We start from the raw sequence: 26,959 nt of genomic DNA, 5'->3' as shown, positions 1-26,959 counted from the left end.
AGTCGGCAGACGTATCGCATTTGTAGCCAATTAGTCCCGGTTTCGAGTTCCAATGGAGAACAATGTCTCTTGGATGTAAGCCGAGAAGCGGTTTGGATTCCCCTTCCAGCATAACCCGGTTGTTGCATACTCAAGGTGACCAGAACTTTTACTTTCAAAAACAGGACGCATACGAATCGGCTTCGGAGGGCGAATTCCACATTGCATTTTAGGACTCAGCAGTGTTTTCAGTTTACAAAATACACAAGTAAGAATGATAACACAGCGTTTCCAACTTAAGTACAACCCAACAATACTTTTAACTACTTGAACACTCAGAATTTCCACTCAATTTCCACTTGAACCACAGAACACTCAATTTTCATTTGAACATTCAGAAGTTCTAGGCACGGCTGAACTTTCCCAATGAGTGTCGGTACGGAAAAGCGTAGAATTTGCATTGAACATTTACATTTTGAATAATAATTACGGGACACCTGGATCATTTTTGCTTAAAAACGGGACATTTAGGCGTCCCGTTTGAGAATCAGAAAAAAAAACGGGACAACGGTTGAAAATAAGGGACTGTCCCGGCTAAAACGGGACGTCTGGTCACCTTGTGCATACTAACACCAAAGCGAAATAAGCTTATTTCTGTCCATATGTGATATAAATTCATAGAGCAAATTATTTAAACCAAAAAACCTGGTTTAAACCAAAAAGACCGGGTTTAAACAAAAAAAAACGGGTTTTTTGGTTTTTGCAATAAAAATCATAGTTTTTGCCAACCCTGCTTTTACAGCACATTTTCGAGACGAGACAGCCACATATCTTGTCTCGTGCGCATCCCTACCTGTAGTTGTAAAATTTTTGGAGCTTCCTCGCATATGTTAGAAGTACAAGGTTGAATGTTTGGAACCTTGGACATGTCCCGGAAATAAAGTAGTTAGATTCTTCAAACTACCCATATATTGGCGATAGATAGAGTTTTCTTTGTTTATACAGTGAATATAAATACGATTAAAAGAGAATATAATGAGTACGATTGATTAATTAATTTGTAAACTTGCCAACTCATGTGAGAACTTAAATACTAAAGTTGTACAGATAGATGGTACAACAAAGTCAGCCTCACCATTCTATTGTTTTCATTTTACTGCAAGTTGATGAGAAAGTTTCTCTTACATTTGGATGGAATCATGAATTTTTATCGGCGCTGAGAGCTGTATATACTTTTTGCATTACATTCTAAACGAGAAACCCTTCAGTGAAGCTAGCAAAAACCATGAAGCGCAGCCTTTCTTCCACATGTATTGAATTTGTTATGAGGAGAAGCCACTTTCTACTTTCGCTTTGATTAATTATTCTCTATACTATTGAGTATTTATCATTTATTTAACACGGGATTACTCTTTCATACCTCATCACTCTTTAATAATCCCTTGCGAAGAAAGAAACGCTGCTGATGGGGAAGTTGTTACACCGCTATTTAAAGTTCTAAACGTGCTTATGATCGAGGCAGAATATTCTATTTGTAAATACCGTTATCGATAAAGACAATGCGAAAGACAGTTATGTGTAGTCATATTTGTATATCTTCAATGCGCTACATGTGGATTTTTTCAAGTTGAAGTAATTGTTATTGTTCAACCACTATGGAGTGTCGTCCCTTCGTGACGTAGAGGCTTGGTCACGCGCGTGTGTGCTGAGCGTTCTGGGTTCGATTCTCCGTATACCTGCCTTAGATACAAATCAGAGTAGTGGTTCGGAACAAATTAATGACGATAAAACACTATGTATTCCGCCGCACCGTTTTAGTGGCTAACGTGCACGCTTTTGGTAAGCATGAGTTCCGGGTTCAATTCTTGGTGGAAGAATATTACGATCGTTCGAATTCCATTTCAACTCTTTTGGGATATTTGGTACGAATCTGTACCACGGCGTAGTTTTGTGTTTGAATGCTTATTAATGTCATATAACGCGTATTAAACTCGATTTAAAAAAAAAAAATGGTCAAGTTAAGCATGGATCAAAGAACACCTTAGATGCGTTTCGGAACCAGATGGACAACTTGGAGGCGCCAAGTGCGGGTGGAACGGCGTGACTTCCTTCTTTTTTCTTAAGAGAAATTTTCAAATGTTTTCCCGCCCTTAGTTTTCAAGATATCAGACTGAAATCTTGCATACGGACTGTGTGCACCTTTAAGTATTTCTATTTTTTTTTTTAAATCACTACGTGAACCCGGACCCGGGCCCGAGGGGCGCAAATATTCCGAGGATGTGATTTTCTCAGCAAAATTCCGGTTTTTCCCGAATTTCCCGGTTCCGGTGTATGATACGGACGTGTACATGGTACCACTGGAAAAGGTGCGTAATACTGAAGGAAATGACGTTTGAACAATGATCCTAGGCCAAATAGTAATGTTGTAGGAATTTTTTTAGAATATATATATATATATATATATATATATATATATATATATATATATATATATATATATATATATAAGGATCGCCTTCAGATTTTCAATTTTTTTGGGGGGGGGTCTTTGTTTCCAAGATATCAGATTGAAATTTTGCACACGTGTTGAGTACATAACTACATATTTTTCAAGTAATTTTCAGATCCGTACGTGAAGGCCGGCCCACCCAGAGGGCCCAGAAACTTTGAAAATTTCTTTTTTCAAAAAAAGTTCCGGTTTTCCCCGACTTCCCTGTTTTTGGTGTACAATACGAACAAGCGAGCGGTACCGTTGGAAAGTAAGCTCTATACTGGAAAATACGAGGTATGAATCACGATCCTACGGTAATTAGTATAATCACGATAACAATATAAGGTAACTCAAAGTGGCGGCCTCTCGAAAATTACAATACTCAATAACTTTTCTTAACAACCGTCGAAGTTTTTTCAACCAAAATTAGAAATCATTTTATTTTTTATCATATGAGCCAAAAATTAAAGGAGTTATAAGTTTTAAAATTTTCAAACGAACTCCATTTCGAAACGACATGACGGATCGGAGTCGATAGTTGTAATATGAATGAAATAACCAAATTCGGTTTTAATCCATAAGCTTTTTGGGAAGTTACTGTATCCAATATATACAAGAAATGGATTCTACTATTATAAAGGGTGGCTCAAAAGTAGGTATACAGTCCCGTCCCATATTTTATATCATTTGTTATTATCAAATAGGTAGGCCTAGTTTCTTTATTATTTGTTCTTAGCGTCTTTTTACTTATAACTTAATACCAGAACAGTCGAAGCAAATAAACCCATAAACTAGAATGTTATACTTGATCAATACAGTGGTGTATACCTACTTTTGAGCCACCCTGTAGAAATACATGGATATCGTGAAATATCCACAATAGATATATTAAAAATCCCACACAAACTTATTGCAAACGAAAAATTATAAAGGGGTTCCTGGCAAGAGGATGTGATAAAATGGGGGTCGTGATAAGAATTGGGTTGAGAACCACTGCTATAAAGAATTAACTTGACCGAAACATTCATACTAGTTTAATGTAGATCTGTTTCAGGTTCAATATTGCTTGGAATATTTTCCCTCCTACTTTTTTTAATTAATGATTTTTCCTATAAGTTTTTTTTTCCTAATTTTCTCGTCCTGTGAATTACATGGAGAAAAGTCCAGAAAATTAATTGGTAGCCCATTTTAATTAATGCTACGATTCCCTGTGGTCTCTTTTACAGCGCCAATTAGTGCCGTAAATTTTAGTTTGTAGATTTAGATTACCCATACGAGGTTATACTTTTCCATGGTCATTATTTTTCTTAAATTTATATGTGCGGCTTTTCCTACCACGTTGCATATAATTAATTCTAGACTAAGATTGGTTCTCTGTTACGATTCTAATGAAAATTTATTTAATAAAAGTTACTAATTAGTTACTTAATTAGAAAATTATGTATTATTTTTACACTAGAAAAATCTGTTCCTATTAGGTATAATCCCATTTAACCTTGTTACAGGATTTCTAAATCATTTGTAGAGATATACCTCTATATACCTGATCATACTACTCTGATCAAAAACTTCCCGTAATCACCACTGTATGGCGCTTTCAGTCACCTGATTTGACTTCTTCTTCTTTTGTAGGTTGCCACACCTGTTAGCGATATTCCCTCTCAATTAGAACACGCTAGTTTGCCATTTATGAAGGTAACTCAGTGTTGAGCACATCTATTTGGGTCCATGTTTCGATTTTTGCAATGGAGTTAATTTTGCAACAACGAGTGTGTGCGTAAGAAACGGATTCAATGCTGCAAAGACCTTGGAAATGTTGGAAAAGTGTTTCGGCAATGATGCTCTAAAAAAACAGCTGTTTACGAATGGCGAGCAACCAATGAGCCAAGACCGAAAAAAACTCTGTCCTTTTCAGTCGGAAAAGTTGATGGTCACGGTTTTCATGATGGTCTACGTTGTTGTACATAATGAATTTTTGCTAGAAACTCAGACAGACAACAAAAAGTATTATCTGGGCGTTATGAAGCGTTTGAGTGAAGCAATTTGCCTAAAATGAAAAAAAAAAAAAAAATCTGTACAGACAAACAACTCGTGGATTTTGCACCACGACAACGCAGCGTCGCACAATGCTATTATTATCCGTGACCTTTTCACCAAAAACGTACCGAATACCATTCCGGAGCCACTGAATTTACCGGATTTAGCTCCGTGCGACTTCTTCCTGTTTGATTGACCCAACAAACCATTTAGTGGAACGCGTTTCAGCAGCCGAGAGGAGATAATACGAAAATTGGAGGCTACTCTAATGGACATACCGAAAATCGATTGAGTACCACAAATGTTTTGAGAACTGGATCAAGCGCTGGCATAGGTGTAATGCAGTCGATGGGAATTACTTCGAAGACGACAACATCCATTTTCTGGAATAAACTTGTATTTTTTAATTTTCTGAGTGAAATCCGGTAAATTTATGATCAAGGTAGTATTTGATATTCTCAGATAACGATAGTGAAGACTCATTTTTTAGCCTTTTCAAGTTACATGTAATTTCGAAAGATAATCTTCACGGGACAAAAATAAAGTATTACAACTTTTTGAAGCTTTCAAACTATGTTTTATAAGGTTCCCTTAAGAATGCAACTTTTCAAACAAGTGATCGCCATCTGTTTTCTGTACAGATAGGAATAGAGCGCTTCACGAATAAATAGTAAAAATGTGAAGCGCTCCATTCCTACCGTACAGAAAACATATGATGATCATGCGCTATTCGGCGCTCCACGAATACTACCCACAAAGACAATAAATGAAAATCGTGTAAAGCGCCTGTTATAGTGCTGCCAACGTACTATAACAGAAATGGCGGGCATTTGAAAACTTGCCTTCTTTATGGGACAGCCTTTACGTAAGTATCGTACATCTTATAAAGAGGTCATATCCATTAGTAAGCCCGTCTATCGACAGGTAGACTACATCAAAAACCTTACGAGATACTGACATTAATAATAATAATAATAATAATAATAATAATAATAATAATAATAATAATAATAATAATAATAATAATATTTATCTCTGTTGCCGTCCGAGCCTTAAGTCTGCTGTACAGTATAGCTTAAAATCATGCTTCATTATGAAAGCTGTAATGTATACATGTCCTTTTACCTTTTTCCAAAGATCAGTTTGCATACCAACATCCCCAAACTTCACTGGGTCCGTACTCCTCCCTTCAAAACTTCGTAACTCGGCATACATTTGTATACTTTCTTAATAAAACTACCCAGGGATCCCACGCACCTTAGGTAAGCACTCTACCACTGAGCCACTATCCTCCCCAAATGTCATGCCTAAGAGAAGAGTGGAAATTTTACTTTCTTTTCACCAGGTCTCCGAAACTATTGAAAGCAGAATCACACAACTATGCGTGTGTGTTATTGCGTTGAACGTCCCGTTCATCACCGAGGGTGTATGAGAGGTGACCTACTAATTAACGTGGAATCAGAACCAAATGAGCTCGCACCAGAAACCGAATCCGGGTCTCCAACGCCAAAGCCGCGTACGCTAACTGCTTAGCCACGAAGGAGCTAGTGTGTGTTATTAACTTGCATGTGTTCAATACAGAAGACGAAGAGGAACGGGATTCAGGAAAGGTGATTTTGCTGTAAGACGCAGAGGCATATGCAAGTATCCTTTATTTACTGCGTTCGTTATTTGTTAATATTGAGCACGTGGATTTCGTTTTCTATTCTGAAATTACACTACACTTATAAATGACGTGGATTGCGTATTGAACTCGGGGATAGTAGGTCTATCATTTCCAATTTCGATATAGGTATAAGGCGAAGACAGAATCTCTTCTTGGGACGCCGATTCTTGCTATCTATAATTGCTTTTGCTCTTTGGGAACTGTTATTAAAACCTGAAATGATAGTGGACTTTTGCCACTAATTTACGGTTTCAACACAAGCGTAAGAACGATGCTTAAAATCTATCCTTTGAATCCTGAATCCTTCAACCGAAGCATAAGAATTCACTTAAAAGCTATCTTTTGAATGCTGAATCCTTCAACAGAAGTATAAGAACTGCGCTTAAAATCGATCCTTTGAATCCTAATTCCTTCAAACGAAGCATAAGAACCTCGCTTAAAATCTGCTTTACTTTTAGTTCTGCTCTATGGTGATGAGCGTTGAAACCAGAAAGCGTAATTCCTACAATTTCTGGTTTCAATAGAGCTTCCACTTCCAACTGGATGCTTTGTGACGTCACAGTTTAATCTTCGGATTCTCAGTAAACCACTCGCATGCACCAAACATAGTTGTGGATTCATGATTAAACGAACACTACCAATACTTCTTTTTTCTTTTTCTCATTCCACTTATTCCGTTCCCTCATTTTTCTGAATCTCAACCTATTCTCTTCCTCGAAGACGTAATCCTAAAAACCAGCTCGTACGTCACACATAAGCTAGTTGGGAAATGACTTGATTGATTGAGGTTTAATAAGGACATCAGCATCGAGGCTATTTGGCGCCGTCATGAGCAACTCGACTGTTCTAATAAAATTTTAAAACCAACGTACCAACTGTAACACAAATACTGCTGCAAAACTTTAGAATAAAAATCTAGAAGAAGAGTTTAAATAAGAAATATATGAGAATAATAATAACTATATAACAATACCAGTAAATATATATCAATAAATACTAAAAACAGTAACAATACAGAAAAAGAAAAATAACAGAAGTAAAAAAAAAAAACAATAAAATTTCAGATCAACGCAGTCTTCATAGTTTGAGGGAAATTTTCCTAATCTAGGGAAAATTCAGAGGTAAATTTAGCAAAACGGGAAAAAGGGAATTTTTCGATAAAACGTGAAAATCCAAGGAAATTCTCGCGCTGACTGACTGACCAATATAAATACTTAAATTTTTGTTTGTTCTTCAGAAATAAACCTATATAAAGTAATAGTCTGTGCGCGAGTGTGTATTCAAAGTAGTATCATTTGCACCCATTGTTGGCTGCGTGTATTTGTGTACATTTTCTGTTAAAGAAAAAGTGAAATAAAAAGAAAAAAAGCAAAAAGCAAACGAATAAAACAAATGTGGTTTGAACTTTCTTTAATACAGTTAATGTTACCACATAACTTCTAACATATGAATTGGGGACTCAACAAAATAGGGAAAATTTGGTTATCAGTCGAGGGAAATTTCCTTAAGGAAACTTACGAACACTGGATCAACGTTTGAGGCGAACCTTTAAACAAGAGCCAACTACCGTCCACTCAGTATTCATCAGGTCGTTTTCCACCACATTAGATTTCAAAGAAACTGCAGGTGGCTTACCAACAGGTGAAGATTTTGTTCTTTCCAGGGAAGGACCGTATCATTCAGTTGGCGTATATGCAAGTTAAGTTTTAGGCCGGCGATATAAGGTGAGTGGCGAAGAGTTGGGAGCTCACCGAAGATCAACACTAACAGAAACACGTGGGGTTGGGGTGGTTAGCTAGTCGGTGCGACTGTGGTCTGATTTTCTCCAATAAAGGAATTAGAACAGGAATGAAATGTATTCTCGGAAACCTGAATTCATATCAAAAATACACTTCTCTCTACTTATCACTTTGGCTCTACGAAGATCAATAATGAACGTAACGTGGTAGTAGATTATATATCTCTTCCGGTTTTAACAGAGAGATAAGGTGGGCGTTTTTCTTGGGAAGCTGAATCCATATCAGAAAACCGATTCTCCCTAACCTACGAGGAGTCAAAAAGTTCCCGGAATTTCGTTAAAACTATTTATTACCACAATATAGGCACTTAATCGCCTCCAAAATAGCCTCCTCGAGAACATATACACTCGCTCCTGCCAGTGCTGAAAACAACGCTGAAAGTCCTGTTTTGACATGTAGCGAAGTTCAGCCTTCGCGTTGGTTTGGATGTCCTATACGGTGACAAAACAGCTCGCAAAAACGAACATTCCCCTCCTGTACCAGACTTTCTACTCACCGGATTTAGCACCACAGGATTTCTGTCTCTTCCCCGAGATCAAAAAGAGCTTCAAAGATAACCCTTTTGCTACTTTAGAAGACATGCGAACAAACGCGACGTCTGAACTTCGGAACATACACATCTGCCTCTCATATTCCAGTGTTGGTTTCATGATAATCTTCGCTGAATCCGTAAATAATAAGATTCTACCACTTCCGGTTGGAATACAAGGTTAACGAACGAATTGGGGCCTATTCTTGGAACTAAATCCACATAAGGAAACCATTTCCCGCCATATCTCTCCGCTTTTGATAGACAGACGAAGTAGCCGTTCTAGAAGACTTTCCATACTTATGTATAGTTACAGTTTGCAAGTGTAAGGAGAGGTAGATGTTTAAAAGTGCAAACACTAGTATGAACATTATTTTAACGCTAGAAGTGTAGTTAACTTGAATCATCTTCCATACATAACCTACTAAGGTGTGGAAATAATAAATCTTGCATTTACATGCTACGCAGATGTAAGAGACGAGTAAATCTAACAAAAAACATGTTTTCGATGGCCATGACAGCACACTAACCATATTACACAGAGTTTTTCACCCGTGACAAACGTTTCACTAATGGGAAGTTATTTAGAATTTCAAAATAGCTAATTAAAGGCTTACTCTTTATATGTCAGCTGCCACATTAACTATATGGAAATATGACAGAAGGATCAATGGATTGTCCCATACAATAACTAGACAAAAAACACAGACAAGAAGTCACGACATTTAACAATAACAGAACCAGATTTTTAAAAAGATACCAGTACACTGAGTAATCAGCATATACGGACAATTCGACTCGCATGATCTGCAACCTGAAATCTCATTAGCATTACAAGCCTTTGCATATAAATCTCTGTAAACAGTTTGAGTTTGGCTTAAACCACATAACCTACCTCAGAGTCACTATTATACAAAGGCATGACCAACTATAAATCAAACTACAGGTAACGAAACCGTTTGAGATCCGAAAAATCTGTGGAATATGAGTATCCGGATAACCAAAATATTCTGACATATGCACATAAATGGGGAGCATGGTGGCTCAGTGGTAGAGCGTTCACCTCTGGTGCGTGGGGTCCCTGGTTCGATCCCAGCTCGCGCCAAGTGGGCCTTATATGGACAAACACCATGTTCATGGATTTTCTTGGGGTTCTCCTGTTTCCTCTCACTTTCTTCATTTCACCGTTGTACTCATTTCTCATCACGTCATCTCCTTTTAGCCTCGCCAGCATAACCGTGGGACGTAAAACTGAAAGATTTCATTTAACTTCATATGCACATAAATATTTAATGACTCACTCGTATTATATGTCGATTACACTAATGCAATGAAATTAAATCTATATTTTCACGTTGCACAGTCATTATCTAAACGATAAATAGAAATGAACTATGGTAAAATTGGAAGAATCTCGATAATGGAAGAAAACTGGAAGCGCTCTAAAGAAACTACAGATATGATGCACCTATGATCGAACTTGGAACCCTTGTACCAGAGTAAATTCTCCCTTTCTAAAGAGAAAAAATGTGCAGAGGATTATGCAAGACATCCATACAATATTTATAACTAATTTATCAGTAGGGATGCGCACAAGACAAGATCTGAGGCTGTCTCGTCTCGAAAATGTCCTGTAAAAGCGATGTCTCGACTCGAAAAATTTGTATTTCTCTATTGGAAGAGCTGTGTCTCGACTCGAATTTTGTCAGAAAAGTTCTGTGTCGACTCGTCTCGTGGTCATCCCTATTTATCAGATGGAGAACTCCGTTTATTTCGTATTGAACATCTTTGGTTTTAGTCGTAATACCCAATTTCATTCTCAAATCGTGCAGCTATTTCTGCCTACTTTTTAGAAAACAGGATAAATAACAGCTCTAAGAGCAAAAGACAAAGCATACGAAAACATACGTAAACACTGTATTTACCCTTTTTCTTCCTGCCCACTTTCGTCATCTTCTGTAGCGTTACGTAATTGTTGATATTTTGCCCTCCTCTTCTTCCTCCTGTACCGTCGGTTATCATCGGTATCGTCAACATCACCATCATCATCGTATTCAGGGCTGCTAGGCGCTAATGTCGAAAGTTTCCTTTGGTCCACATTAAAATTGAGAACATCCCATTTCAACGTCTGATGCACGCAGGGTTTTGGACTGGGTGTCAAATCACAGAGACAAGGATCTCGATTATCTACTGTCAATGGTACCTTGGGACATAAGACACAATTGTCCGATCCACCTGGACATGATTGATCCCACCAATCTATAAACCCGGGAGATTCCATTGTTTTGGAACGCACGTGGATTCCGCGAGGCGAGAAAAGCAGACACTATCGTCCCGCTCGCTCAAACTCGGCGCTCGAACTGCGCTCAGATCATCTCGTGCTCCGTTTCGCGCGTGAGTCTCTCGCTTCCTCCGGGTTCCCCTTCTCTTCAATTTCTCTCCAATGCCAAGACGACTGTAAACATCCGATAAGCATCACCGCCCATCTGCGGTGACCAGCACGTGATGCTGCATGTGGTAGAGATAAGCCACGTTACACTACAAGGCACGTCTCTATTCTCTATCCGCAGATCTCCCAGATAGCACTGTTGCGAGAGAACAGGGACCATTCACACACGGTTACGAAACCACAAGCTTCTACTTTCATTATATACTGTAACCTAACCTAATAGAATACAACAACATTAATAACTAGAGTACTTGCAGAAAAATTATATCTTAATCGACACTAAAATCCTTTAAAATTAGTACAAAATGATCATAAGTTTGCAATAAGACTTTTTTTTTTTTTTTTTTTAAAGGAAAAAGGGTTTGTTTCATTAACTACTAAGAGTTTCCCTCAAAATTAGGAAAGTCTGCCACGAATTGTGTTATACCCGCAGATCACTTCAGTTAAAACACTTGCAGTCCAATATTATCTTTCAAGAGGAATTACTTAATTATTTTACAACACAAAAAAAGGGTGAGAAAATTACTTATCCTATACACAGTTTACATTTGTATTATACTTTACGTATATTTAAAATCTAGTTCAGTATTTAAAAATTACGTAAGCTGCTGTGTTAACAGTACAACATTTGTAACGTTTACCCGTAGTACTTTAACGTATTACAAATTTAAGCATGTGGTTCGGATTCCACGTTAATCAGTAGATCCACGTCTCATATAGCCTCGCTGCTGAACGGGACGTTCCGCTGAGTTTTAAGAATTTATGGAATTTACACATGGAGCGAGAAATAAGATTTTTTCGTGCCGTCTTGATAAAATTCTCTCATCTCATATAACTTAACTAACTCCATGGCTTATGGAACCCGAAAGTTCAATGCCGCGTTCACAACAGCTTTCCACTGACTTCTATCCTTAGCCAACTGGATCCAGTTTCTACTTTGTATTTCTATTTCTGCGAGATCCATCTTAATATTGTCCTTTCATTTGCGCCTAGGTTTTCCTAATGGACGTTTTCCGATTGGTCTTCCAGTTAAGACTTTGAAAGCGTTCCTACTTTTTTCCATTCTGGCTACAGGACCTGACCACCTAAGCCTTCTAGACTTGATGACCCTAACAATGTTTGGTAAGCCGTATAAATTATGTAGTTCCTCGTTATGAAGTTTCCGCCATTCACCATTCCCGTTCCTCTTGGGTCCCAATAGTGGTCTCAGGATCTTGTTCCCAAATACTTTTAGTCTATGTTCTTCCCTAAGAGTAAGCGACCATGATTCGCAACCATGCAAACGAACAGGCATTATTATCGTTTTATATATTTTAAGCTTCAAATTCCTCGACAGAAATCGCGATGACAAGAGATTTTCAACTGAATAATAATAACGCCAATTTCCTGCTTTTAGTCGATATTTAATTTCTTCGTGAATATGATTTTGGTCTGTTAATATTGATTCTCATCTCATATTGTGATTTTTTTTTCCACAAAATTTTAATGTGATTTTTTTCTCAATTTTATCTTGAAATGATCGAAATCCTTCCGCGTTACGAGAGGCCCATGAAGAGTGAATATACCAATATTGAAACTATATTCATAATTGGAATATATTACCTAATGACTTACGTATCTTTAAGCACTACTAAATCAGGGTGTCTACTAAAATTCCAAAATGAAATTTCGTGGCTTTTTCGTAACCTTTTCTTTACCAAATCATAAAATTTCCTAACATTTTGAAGGGCAAATTTGGGTGCGAATTAGGCCGAAATTTCATCCATGCGATAGAAACGTACTTTGCTTGCGATTTGGTACCGTCTAAACCCGACCATAGACATTTTTGATGGTGAATTTTGACGTTTTAAGAACAAAATTTTCCAATCTGTACTTACATTTGTACAGTTTAAAAAAATCGTGACCCAAAAGCTAAATTTCGTGTCTTTTTCGTGACTTTCATGACCGTTTTCTGATTTCGTGACTTTTTCGTGACATTCGTGACCGATAGACACCCTCTAAATGCTCATCATGTTTGTAGAATCACTTTATCAATTTATAACGTTTAAACTACGAATCATGCAAACTAGAACAGTGTCTGAGATTTAGGGGGCCGCGGTGGCTCAGTGGTAGAGCGTTCACCTCTGGTTAGTGTTGCCAGGAGACGAGACGAGACGAGACTTCAGGCTGTCTCGTCTCGTCTCGTGTAAAGCGTGTCTCGTCTCGAAAAAATGCGCTCGTCCCGTCTCGTGTCTCGTCTCGAGAGGTTCTGTCCAGTCTCGTCTCGTCTCGTCTCGTTTGTCTCGTTTTGTCTCGTAAAAAATATGGCAGCATACCATGGGAACGAAAGTTAAATGTAGCAGGCTGCCCCATGCTAATCAAGATACAACTAAGTTACAAGTATTAACCAGAACACAAAGACAAGAAATGTCACGGTAACTACACCGTGAAGCCTTCACCTCTGGTGTATGTGGTAGTCGGTTCGATCTCGGTTAGTGCCATGTAAGCTTTGTGGTGGACAAACATCGAATGTGTGTGGGGGCCGCGGTAGCTCAGTGGTAGAGCGTTCACCTCTGGCGCTTGGGGTCTCGGGTTCGATCCCAGCCCCTGCCAAGTGAACTTTGTGGTGGACAAACACCGTGTGCGAGGGTTTTCTCGGGGTTCTCCCGTTTCATCCCACTTTCTTCATTCCACTATTTCATTCATTACTCATCATCACCGTCTCCTTTAGCCTAACCGGCATTACCGTGGGACCTAAAACTCAAATATTTCATTTCATTTCATTTCATTTTTCGAATGTGTGTGTTTTCTCGAAGTTGTGTAGTATCCTACCACTTTCTTCATTCCACTAATTTTCCCATCATCATCCATTCGGGGTGGGCCAAAGTTGCCTAAAGGTCTTAAAAATAAATTCAAATAAGCTCACAAGGCAAGGACAAATGGTTTACAAGATAATATATCTCTGCTGTTAGTTGTCTGAGGCTTCTCGACCCTGGCTTTTTTTTTTTTTTTTTTAACATTCTGAAACATTGAAATTTGTTTCACCAGTTTCAATACACGAATATACAGTAAATTGCTCATAGGTACGTTGAAGTTGAAGACACTAAGAAGAGAGAGAGAGAGAGACAGACAAACAGACAGACAGACAGACAGAGAGACAGAGAGATGGAAAGATATATAGATAAATAGAGAGATAGAGAGATAGATATGTGTGTACACTTTGATTTCATATATTCCAGCCTTTAGGTTTCCATACCAATCCAAAAACTACTTTTCATTTTAGCATGTTTAGATTTGTTGCAATTATTTTTTTTTTTTTTTTTTTAAAAAAAGCTCGGAACCAAATAATTTTATTGAGTAATGGAAAGTATTTGATTGAAATTGTATATGTTACTGAACAGTAAGCTCTACTTAAAGTGCCATAGTAATGGGAGCTGAACGACACATCGGACCAAAGAATGCTTGGGCCCTAGACACTATTATTTTGCGTGAGGTGCCGTTATCTCAAGTCACCTAGTGGCTTTTCGTTTTCAGTCGTTGAGAAACGCGAAAATAAATGCCGAATTTCAAAATGGCTCGAAATCGAAAGCAGATAAGTGAGTCCTGATAACGGTTTCTCATGTAAAATAATATTGTCTAGGGCGCTCTTGCTCCACATTTCGATTATCTTTTATCTATTTGAAGATATCACATAATTACTGTAAAATTAGTGGTATTTTAATTTCGCCGGGATGAAGACTCTTAACGTCAAGTGATCATGCCCTTTAGGCTGAGAGAGAGGGATGATGAAGGCAAGTGACTGATGGAATAATTGGTGGAATGAGAATGAGGGAGGAAACGAGAGTGCCCCGAGATAACCCAGGATCACGATCTTGTCCACTTCAAACTTACTTGGCCAGGAATCGATGCAGCGACTTCACATACCAGAGATAATCGCTCTACCACTGAACCACCGTCACACAAACATAGTCAACGTCTTGCGAATGAAATCAGAAAAATAAACACACTGCTGAACAAGACTGCACTTATTTAATATAAAAACACATTTACACGTGACGTTTCGATCTTCTAGCCAAGATCCTCATCAGACGTACACTCAGAGTGTACGTCTGATGAGGATCTTGGCTAGAAGATCGAAAAGTCACGTGTAAATGTGTTTTTATATTAAATAAGTGCAGTCTTGTTCAGCAGTGTGTTTATTTTTCTGAACCACCGTGTCACGTATAAATATTACAATGAAAACATAATTAGTATTTTTATTTAAATTTCAAAAACGTGGAAACGTCTGAATATTATATATGGACCAATGTTTATTTAAATACCAGTCACATTGTTTGAAATGAAAAATACAGCCATTATTGGAATCGTGCTCTTTCGTTGTTACAAATAACTCCAGGCATAACCTAAAATACTGTAGATGTCTTCATACCGAGTGTTTCAAATAAACGTCCAGTGCTTATAAATCAGAAAAGATTAGAGATAAAACAATAAAACTAAAAGAAGATATAGGAAAATGTTAGAAGGCGCATCAAATGGATAGTGTTCTACTTGCCTCACCTGGCACTCTATAATGAAGCCCTGTGTGGTTAACTGAATGGGAAGGCATGTCATCTTATATATCATTGAAAAAAGATCGTACACTAAAAACAGCTTTTGACGGGATAACTTACACATACGGGTTACAGTTTACAGAATGGGTCACCACTTCACTGAGTTCTTGCACAAGTGCTATCAATCTTGAAATATCAAGAAAGAAATCATATTCACAGCCTTTGTAAACAATAGGACTTTCGCAAGCAAATAAAAAAAAGTCAGTGAACGTCCCAAATGAACCCATTCACGTCCTCCAGTGAATTCATCCTCGTTCATCAAAATTAGTGGTCATAGATGTTGACTGCTTAGTAGGGCGTTCTTTAAACTTTTAAAATACTAGATCTTGACGAACTTCATACTTAAGTGAAATATTTTGGTTCCTAAATCACAAGTTGTCAAAATTGGAATTTGAACTATCAAATTTTTGAAATTATTATTATATTATTGTTGATAACGCAACAGGCCGGACATCACAGTGATAAGCAGACATAAGGGAGAGGTACATCTAATAGAACAGTGCTGTAGTTACATAATGAATTTCACATGAGTATTCGAATAAGAGCTCGCAAACTTTCCAATACATTACCTGATTAGAAAACGTTGAATATTCGGTCGATAGACATTTCAAATATCGGGATATCGATATCAAAAATATTATTAGTCGAGCAATATGCAGAATATCGGCTAAGTTTTGATATTTTATCGATTTTCCATATCCAAATCACATAGAACTACTTAACTCTACATTTGCATATTTATACACTTTTTTCGTAATATCTCGGACCACTATAGCCAGGTCCTATAAGTTTTGAACTAGGGCTATTCCAAATGCTTTCTCCCACTAATGGCGTTTCGTATGCTTGAAACAAGAAATATTTGTTTCACTGATGTTTATACGAACATGTGCAGCCAAATGATTAGGTTACGTGGATTTGATGCTAAGTGGCACTGAAGTCGATTCTCGATGAAGGACGATTTTCGATATTGACCCAGCACTGGAAGACAATTGCTAAACTCTTTGAATTAAGAAATAGAGCCATTCAGTCTAGAAAACAGGAAATAATGGAAACAGAAAACGGAATGGTGTCCATAGTTTACCTAGTGAAATAATGTCTGGCTAACTAAATCTCTGCTTCCATGGGACTGCGCAACACATCGGTTAGCAATACTTGACTATTAAAAAAAAAGTTTATGTAGCACGGAGAGGACAGCATTTCAAAGATAGAAGCTTAAAAAAGAAAAGAAAAAGAAAGAAACTAAGAAAGTCAACTTTTCCCCCTATGTTCGAGTTTTGTGTTTCGGACACTCAAGCTCGATTTCCGAGGTCGTTCCCTACCACACTAGCTAGTCTTCGTGAGAGGTGGGTTACAGAAACACCTCACTGGTCCTCAACTGGCACCAGTTTTGAGTAACAGACTGTGGAGTTCGAAGTTCAAAAAATTGCTTTCGAAAGTTAAACATATTTTAACTCTCGCACTACCAATGGAGGGGGTGTTCTTTGGTCCCACCACAGTATTATATATGTTATTGCTCGACATGTTCAGCTAAAGCGTATACCTTGGGGTGGTGCATACTGAACGTTAGTGTGTCTCAAATTTGCTACTTTAAGTTGGTTGGAAGTTGACAGGGGATGTGACTGACATTTAGAAATGTTGCTGCTAGATGGAAGTACAGGATGAGTCATAAGTCTCCATACAAATAAAACAAACATTAGTCATCTTGTATGGAAACTTACTACCTGGAATATGAAAAATAAACATTAGTCATCTTGTATGGAGACTTACTACCTGGAAGATAAAAAATAAACATTAGCCATCTTGTATGGAGATTATGACTCACCCTGTATAAGAAATAGCTATGATTGCCCTTTCCGAATTTGGCAGTTACTCTTATCCCGTGTACTGTCCACTTCAGTCACTGTAGATTTTTGTCAAGAGTTTCATATTAGAGTGTTCCATAAATTTGCTATTTCACGTTGGTAAGCACAAGCTACCCTCTCCCCCGTGAATAGATGTGATTGACATTTAGAACTGTCACTCCTAAAGTCTTTCCAGCCTTAGAACAAAGTAGATGTAAACAAAGCGAAATGTATTACTCCGCGGCTCACACGTGCTTCGGCAGCGAGAGACGTGAACAGCAAGATCTTCTGCTAGCTTATTGTCGTCGCATAATTTCCAAACTGTAAGGCTCTGTTGGTTGGTATATAATTTACGCACTGACACTGACTACTGTTATGTTGGAAATACATATTTTCTTAATTCGTTACATAAACGAGATTGCCTCTGTTCCTGTTTTATAACACGAGAGGAAGGTGGATTTATGTAACACTTTTTCGCCATGGAACTCTCTGCATTCTACAATTTCAAATGAGTGGGGTCAGCGCGCGAATGCATACGCATGCGCAGTAAACTATATGTCCAAGGACAGATGACATTGAAATAAAGCTACATCTGTTGTTAAATATTATATATATTGCGTTTATTATCACAAAATACAGGATAAATTCAGATAGTTTCATTTGAAATTATCATTTTAGTAGGGATTATATTGCGGTAGGATATTAGTGCAATGAGACCAACAACCAATCACTGGTCATTGACCCACTGGTAGTCAGGTGGGTTTGTTTACATCCACTTTTTTCTAAGGCTGGAAAGAGATTAGATGACAGTATAAAAATAAATGGCTGTTTCCCGCCTTTTCTAAATTTGGCGGTTAGTCTTAACCCGCGTACGGTTCACTTCAATCCGTGGAGATTTTTGTGAGAGTTTGTAATTTGCTTCTTTTGCGAGACACAATTAATTCTAACAGGTGGGCACAAAATGCCCCCTCCTTGGTGGTCCGTGTTACAAAAAATACGTAGGTAATGCAAGAGTTAACAGTACACATTGATTTTATAGAATAGGGAACATTAGCTTACATGCTCCTGAAAAGTAAGTACTACTAACTTATATATATAAAAGTTCTGCAATCATCGTCAATTTGCAAAAAGAAAAACGACTTTCCTTATTATGAAAGAACTGAAGTTCAGGAACGGGAAAGAGATCACGCAAAAATCAATTAGAAACTTCCGCAACACAGGCCTTACAAACTTTGTGAAAACTTGTGCAGCCAGCAGGCAAGGAGATACATTAATCTTGTCAGAAACTCGCTCTCACTGGCAACGACGAAAAGCTAAGAAAAGTTAAAAGTCACTTCTCATTATCAGTCATCGCATACCGAACAAAAAAAAAAAAAAAAAAAAAAGAGAAAATTCCACAACGAGAAGCTCTCGAGGATAAATTACGCTATCCTTTAGGTCAGCAACATTTGCTACAAGTCTATGATCATCTAAGTCGCTTTTGTGCTCACATTCAATTTTAGTGATTGATTAATCCTATTAGAGGATTACCATTATCAACAGAGATTCATGAAACACGGGGTTCGACAATGTCACACCATATTCTCAATCTAATTAAGCATGCTGATGATATTATTCATGTCTACGAGAAATCCAAAAGTGTCCGAGTTGATTAAAAAAAAAAACAAAGAAGTAATCCCAAATCAGTTTATACACAATTCACCACGAAATCGTATTATTTGTTTGTTTTACGGTGTATATCAGCGTGGTTCCTTGAATTTTATCTTTGTGAAGCGAACTGTACCAAACTTATTTCAATTTCTATAGCATTTTATGCATGGGCGGATCCTGGACGGACTTCTAAAGGGGGGGGGGGGGCAGTGGGTTGTAATACTGCTACTTAGAGCTATTTTTAAAAGCTCAAAACTCTGGAATGGGATTTATAAAGTTCTCTCTGGGGAAGGGGCGATCGCTCCCCTGGATCCGCCCCTGATTTTGTTTTATACAGTAATTTTAGCAGAGAAAGATATTTATTATTATTATTATTATTATTATTATTATTATTATTATTATTATTATTATTATTATTATTATTATTATTATAAATATTGAATAGATTAAAATGTGGATTTTAAAGTTCCAATATATGGTACAAGAACTAAAATTTTATTGCAAGCACAGAATAGGAAACATATTTTAATATCTAGGCTTTTAACAAACTGAAACTATAATAGATGTATATCTTATTATGTGACCTTACTTGAGAATTTATATCACTTAGTAGGTGTTTCTTATGTTTATGACAGAACTAATCATTATCTCTTTTTCAATATTATAGGGTTACAATAATATTAAACTATATGACAGTCCTGTTTTTTTTTTTTTTTTTTTGGTATTTCTGTTCTAATGTGTTCTCAGTAAGTAAATAAAGTTTATTATTATTATTATTATTATTATTATTATTATTATTATTATCTACTTTGATGTTTTACATGCACATAAAATAGTAATAGTAATGATAATAATAATTAAACAGTATTTGTATACCTAGGGCGCAAAATTTCCGGTCGCCATCGGCGACTAGAAATTTAGAGCGGGCGACCAGTGTTAGTAGGAATGATTTCTCCCTAAATTCACAAGGCTGCGCAGTTTGTTTCGCACGAAAATAATTGTCACTGAGTGAGAGAAAACACGAAATGTAAAGTCTTCATAACGTACATGGAAAGTGACGTCTTCACAACGTTGTAATTCGCCCCTCCTTCCCTTAAGGACTTAAGGACTTCGATCCGAAAACTGCAATCCATAACTGGTACTTCAGTGGAGAGAGAGAGATTGTTACACAAACTTTAACATGTATATGAATTGTTCAATTCAAAATTATCCTAAATGTAACTGTTTGCTTTTGAAATTTTATGCCCCGATGTAATCTCTCTCTTTGTCAAACTAAAGACCGTGGGAGGAGTGGATACATCTCATAATTTGTACGTGAGAGATATTGGCGACCATCACTTTTAGACTAGGGAGTGCGTCTGTCTTTGAAATTTTGCGCCCTATGTATATCAGAGATAAGTATGACAATGAAAAACAAAACAAAAAGAAGGTAATGACATTATACACATATATTTTAATAAAATAATTTTTTTAAAAATAACAAAACAAGACAAATTGTACTAAATAGTAAAAAAAACTGCTTTCAAGAAAATTACTTCTTTAAAAAACATATTATCCATGACTAGCAGCGCTCTTACATACACTCTTGAAATCTCATGTAAATCAAGTGAATGACCCATGCGTTTCTTTTCAGTCAAGCATAACTTTTTAAAATTAATCTTTTTTCAAAATTGATTTTATTATTTAGTGATTCATATAATCTTGTTTGTTAAAATTATTTTATAGAATACATGCTTTTAATTTTTTTTCTTTAAGTGTGTTACGAAAAGTCGTGAAAATCTGAAGCTGTGTTCAAATTTGTAAAATATTAACCTGTATACTAGACAATTCCACCTTACTTTAGAGTAAAGCTGCCGTTATATCGATATTTAAAATCAAACAAGAGTTCTAACTTTAAAAATATATATAAATATATGAAAATAACAATAGAATATTATAAAGTTACCCGGCTTATGTCACTATGTAAAATTTCATCATTCTGTGACGCAGGGAGTTCAATTCCGGGGTTGCAAGATTTAGAAACACGGCTGAACGAGTATAAGTGAAAGAAAACCATATAAAAATTTAGTAAATTTATCATTCAACAGGTTGTTTCAACTGGTACCTGGTTTTGAATATTGTCCATATGGAAATTTTCTTCTAGGGGTGGCGAGCACCAATCTAGAGTAAGTGAAACTAAAGTATTAAGTTACTAAGACAGAAGGAAATCGTCGACTTCCAGTCGAGATTACTGAACTAAAGCAGTAAATTACTACAAGAGTAAAATTTTCATTTACTTCCGAAGTAAATTTATTCACTTCATAACTGATGAAGAGCACCATCAAAGAGTACGCTACTACATTAGTAACTTAAGGAGGAAATAAAGCCAAAATTTACTCCTAAGCAGTAGTAGGAGTAAAGTTAGAGAGTACAGTGTGTTCTTTGGTTTCTGCGTGTTATATATCGAATTCTATGGATTGCCTGAACTACGAAGAATATATAGAGATGGAGGAAGAAGTAGACATCCGAAAAATGAGTTTCAATGGAGAGAAGAGATCCATTTGCGATGTATAGCGACAATAATTTCAAGAAGCGCTTTCGGTTTCGTAAGGAATCTTTTGAATCGCTGCTTGGTATTCTGGAGCCTTTACTGCAGCATAATTCTGACAGGAATCGTGCTTTATCACCTAGGCTGCAACTTCTTTGTGGACTGCGAATCTTCCGTACTTTTCAAATCGTAGCAGGGGATCTCATTAACACCCATCGTACAACTGCTGGAAGAGCTTTTAACAGTGTGATAGTTCAATTACCTTAAAACCACTGTACATGCCACAGAATCAAGAAAATATATCAAGGAATAAAAGGGAATTCTATCGAATTAGTGGATTCCCGAATGTCATAGGAGCCATAGATTGTGTATATATACCCATACTTTGTCCTTCAGGAACACAAATAGAACTATACAGAAATCGCAAGAAATTCTTTTCTTTCAACATACAAATCATTTGTGACGCCAATATGAAGATTTTGAACTTGGAAAGCTGTTGACCGGGATCCACGCATGATGCATGCATTTGGGATAACAGTAGAGTTGATACAGAATTTGAAAATGAACAATATGATGGATTGCTCGTTGGGGATAGTAGACATGCTACCTCCAAACATCTTATGGCTCCTGTGTTTCGACCCCACACGGGAGCCAAAGGATGCTACAATAGTACCCATATTGCTACAAGATGTATAACAGAACGCACATTTGGTGTTTGGAAGAAACGTTTCCAAATTCTCAATAAAGCAATACGAAATAAAAGCAATTCTCAATAAAGCAATATGCTGCAGTTCTGCACAACTCGGAATAGAAGTTGGAGATGTGTTTTACCTTGCTGCCGTAGATGTGAATGACATCAACCAATATGCATTCCAGTCCGAAGCAGTTGCTGCAGGGCAAGCTATCAGATGGTTCTATTACTAATTATTTTAATTAAAATTGAACCTAATTTGATAGTAAAATAAGTTGGAGTGAGGCACTGCGGTGAAATGTGATCCATTTTATTTATGCACAATTTTATAGCTGTATTTCTCTTTTTTTCTTTCTTTTTCTTTTTTGCAATTAGGAGATTAACATTTTCATTTTATTTCTTACGTCAGTACACAAAGTTATAAAATAAAGATATTTTGATTATTTCTGAGAAAATCGAGACGTCTACTTTTATAATTTTGCTAATACAAATAAATATTAGAATGTGGTAATTAGAAAAATTAAATGTACTGATGCTGAAATAATAAACACAAATGTTGTGTCATGTGGAAAACAAGAGGATATTAATCATTGGAAAAAATATCAAGCAAATAAAATGTTTTATACATATAAAACATATTCATATTAATTAAATGAAATCTTTAAGTTTTACGTCCCATGATTACGCCGGCTAGCCTAAAGGAGGCATGACAATGAAAAATGAACGAAATAGTGGAATGAATAAAGTGAGAGGAAACGGGTGAACCCGAGAAAAGCCACGCGCACGGGTTTTGTCCACCACAAACCTTACTTGTTACGAGCTGGAGCACAAGAGGTGAACGCTCTACCACTGAGTCACCCCGGCCCCATATTCGTATTCATTTACAAAAACATACCGGTAAATTGCTAGAGAATATTGCCTGAAGAACAGGAACGTGAAGTTTGCTCCATTTCGTTCTTGAACTTATTCATAACTTCCATTTTAAGGTTATGCTCTTCTTCCATGATTTCTCTTTGTCTTTCAATTAACAACAATTTTTACATTATATTTCTCTTCACATTTTTAACGAATGAAACTCGTCTACCTTTTTCCAACAAATTCCTGTTCTTCACTACAACACCATGCTCTCTGCCATTTTTCATGGGCGCATCTGATAAGCTCCAGCTCCCGATAAGAAACGAAAAGCACGTGCCAGCATTATGCAGAAATGGCTTACTTCTTTAGTAAAAAGGCGTTACTACTTTAGTTACAAGTATTGAATCCACAATGACGTCTAGAAACTGGCATTGTCTATTGGATTAACATTCCACGATTATGGCCCGAAGCTAAGGGAGACGGTGATGATAAAATGGATCATAATGTTGAAATGGAGTAAACATAAGGAGAAAACTTACGCACACGGTGCTTGTCAATTACAAAGTCCAACTGGCACCAGAAGGAATTGAACCAGGGGCCCTATAGGAACTGGGAACAGAATTGGAATTCTACATCTCACGAAGTAAACATTCATTTTTATGACAAAAACTCAAGCACCTAACTTTATCCAAATGTTTATTTTTTAACTCACTGTTCTAGGATCCGATCCGGTCCAGTAATTCCGCTATTTTGTTGCAAAACAAGACGGTGTACAAAAACAAAAAAATAATTCCTGGACCAAGGTATGATTTTCCATAAGTAGAAGCTTTGCTTTGTATATAATTAAATACAAACAAAATTATTTGCTGAGCAAAACAATATATTCAGATTTCAACTCTACATATGTGTGACAGTTTCGCCAACTCACACTTTGGCTTCATCCGACACTATCTGATGAAGTCAAAGTGTTAGTTGGGGAAAGTATCACACATACGTAGCTTTTTAATCTGAATATATTGTTATGCTCAGCAAACAATTTGTTTGTGCTTAATGATGTATCATTTTGACACCCTATCAACTATGAAAAAAAAATAGCTCTCTCGTGGCTAACCGGTTTACGTACACTCATGTCCAAAATGATTGTCACATATCTATAACTGTCTTCTTGTAAGAATATAAATTGATAATGATTTTGGAGGGTACTTTTAATACTGATACTATGTGTATACTCGAGAAATGTATATTTGTGGTAAATTTCATAGAAAAAGAATTATAAATACCAAAATTAGAATGAGTAAAACAAAATGTTGCTAAATGAACAAGAAAGTTTTATTTTCGTTTCATTGTTCTTATTTACTGCTCTTTTGAAATAAAATTTGCCACATACATGTCTTTGCCGATTATACACATACTAACATTATAAGAAATACTTGACGAATTCGTTATCAAATTATAATCCTATAACAATATATTTATAGATATACGACAATAATTTTGGACATGAGTGTACGTGCCTTGGCGTGGGAGACCCGGGTTCGATTCCCAGCGGGAGCTCACGTGGACGTTCCTACCCACCAGGAATCTAGGGGTCTCGTGCATAAAAGGCAAGGACATTAGCCACTAAACCAACCAGGAGGGCACTGCTCCAGCAAATCTTATTACTCTATGTCTATAAATTAGTATAATTGATCTCCATATTCAGATGAGTCAATCGATAATATTCCCTTGCTTGCTATTGTTGAAATTGTCACAATGCAAAAGGATAAATAATGGAAAAAGCACAGAGAGCGCTGAAGGTAATCTGTTCTGGCAACACCTCACCATCTTTGTTAAAAACTTCAGAACAATGCCTGTTTGGTGACAACTCTTTAGTTCTTGCACCTTAAGCACGTACATACCGTCACTCAAAATAGTCCACGGGGACTTTGCAAAAGGAAACGAGCGCTCCTGTGACACATCATTTCTTGAACAGTGCATGAGGGAACTTCCAACAAGATGACGCAGAAGAAAACCTTCTTCCTCTCCCATTATACAAGACAAATGCCTTGGAGACAGGCGACAGGGAAAACAAAAAGACTCCTCTGCGTGAACAACTCCCCGTCACCCTTTCCCTTCTTGCTGGAAGTCTCCTCTGATTCCTAAGACAAGGAAAACGACACCTATTTCCAACTGCAGCGTTGTTTACGAGCTACTCGCGAACTAATAGTTGTTATGCTTCTGAAGTGAACTATAAATAATGAAGACGAGACTCGGAAGAAAATTCTCTGACGCTTCACGGCCAGAAATTATACAACATGTCTCATCCGTGAGATCTCCGGTTTAATATATGGTCGTAATTAAGTGCGTTATCTTAACAAATTAATTGCCACAGACGGTACACATGATGTTAAAGCACTTGTGGTCTACGCCTAAATTTCTGGTGTGTTTCAAATAGGCTTACTTGCACTATCTTTAAGTTCTACGACCCGCGGTTATGGCGGCTAGGCTAAAGGAGACGGTGATTATTAAAAATGAACGAAATAGTGTTATGAAGAAATTGGGAAGAAACAGAAGAACTTCGAGAAAACCCACGCACACGGTGTTTGTCTACCACAAAGCTGGGATCGAACCAAGAACCCCATGCACCAGAGGTGAACGCTCTACCAGTGAGCCATTACGGTCCGTTTACTTGCATTATGTTAGGTAAACAGTCCCAGTGACGTAACTAGGGCGAGGCGCCGGATTAGGAGGGTGTAAAATTGGGCAAATATTTGAGGGAACCTTTTGGTGTGATTGGTCAAGGGGCGCTAAGGCGAGTTCTTGCTCCGGGCGAGAACAAGCCTAGTACTTCACTGAACAGTCTTAAGGCTTTCAACAGTCTTACCATTTTTCGTTCTTTCAAAACATTCCGGAAATCGAAAACTAAAATTCCTCTGCGCTTACCATATAGAAAATAATGAGAACACTCGACCAACATAGAAGCGCTGGGCGCCAGTTTTTTGTTTCTCCAGATATAGTGGGTGAATGCGGAAATACAACGGAGTGGAGATTCTCACCGCTGAAGTGCATCTAACGTAAGACTTCTTCAAAGTTGTAGTTGGATGATATAAGTAATGGTATAATATATGTTCTATTAAAGATATTATTGATGCAATTTTAGGGTCACAAAAGGAGAAAAACAACCGAACTCCTTTTATTTCTAACTTGCTTGCTCACTGAATTCTAATTCAAAGGAAGTATTCAACCGTAATTTAGACTGACTTAAGGTGAAAATAAAGCCTCGGCTATCGCCAATAGATGGCAGCACTTTTTACCTATTTTTTTCACGTGTTTTGTAGGGAGTGACAATATTCGCAATCTTATATATAAAAATGAATGTTTTTGAGCTGTTGTTTGTTTGGCTGCTATACATCTCACCGTTGACTTGCCATATGTCAAAGTGATACTATCGAAGAGACTAAAGTTTGGAAGAGACCGCAGGCTATATACACCTTTTTGGTTCATATCTTAAGGAGCGAAAGGGACTTCAAAAGGGAAGTGCTGGTTTAAAATTTATGTAAAAAATAAAATATCTCATGAATTTTTCATCTTACGAAGATGAAACTCTATGCAATCTTTCTAAAAATACAATAAAAAAATACTGCGTGGGTAAGACATCCCTAGAAGGGTGGAAACGGGTTAACGTGTACAAATAATCGAGAACAAAAGATAATGATGTTGATGCCACAGTTCTCGACGTAGCTGAGATGAATAGTGACACTTCCGATGTTATCTAACGTCGTAAGTCCAAGTTCAACCCTCATCGGCGTGAAGCAAGGGGCGAGACGGAGTCAAAAATAAAATGGCTAAAATGACAGAGATAAGTGTCGAATCTATT

At 37.1% G+C, this 26,959-nt stretch overlaps 1 protein-coding gene across 2 annotated transcripts in view; it reads right to left on the bottom strand.

Annotated features, from left to right (window-relative positions):
• The window catches only part of LOC145681193 (uncharacterized), a 559,037-nt gene that overhangs the window by 317,426 nt on the left and 214,652 nt on the right, over nt 1-26,959 (bottom strand). Inside the window, exon 1 of one of the 2 annotated variants that reach the window (XM_081752683.1) lies at nt 10,427-10,897. The exons of the other annotated variant lie outside the window; for it this stretch is intronic. Coding sequence (XP_081608809.1) covers nt 10,427-10,782 — 356 coding nt within the window. The 5' untranslated portion in view covers nt 10,783-10,897. Of the gene's footprint in view, nt 1-10,426; nt 10,898-26,959 lie in introns of those variants that run through there. 2 annotated transcript variants of the gene reach the window in all.

Source organism: Thermobia domestica, chromosome 3 (genome assembly GCF_964235325.1).
Source record: "Thermobia domestica chromosome 3, izTheDome1.hap1.1, whole genome shotgun sequence".
In the NCBI taxonomy this organism is placed as follows: domain Eukaryota; kingdom Metazoa; phylum Arthropoda; class Insecta; order Zygentoma; family Lepismatidae; genus Thermobia; species Thermobia domestica.
The sequence above is the reverse complement of the archived record's forward strand: the minus strand, read 5'-3'. Positions and strand labels throughout refer to the sequence as shown.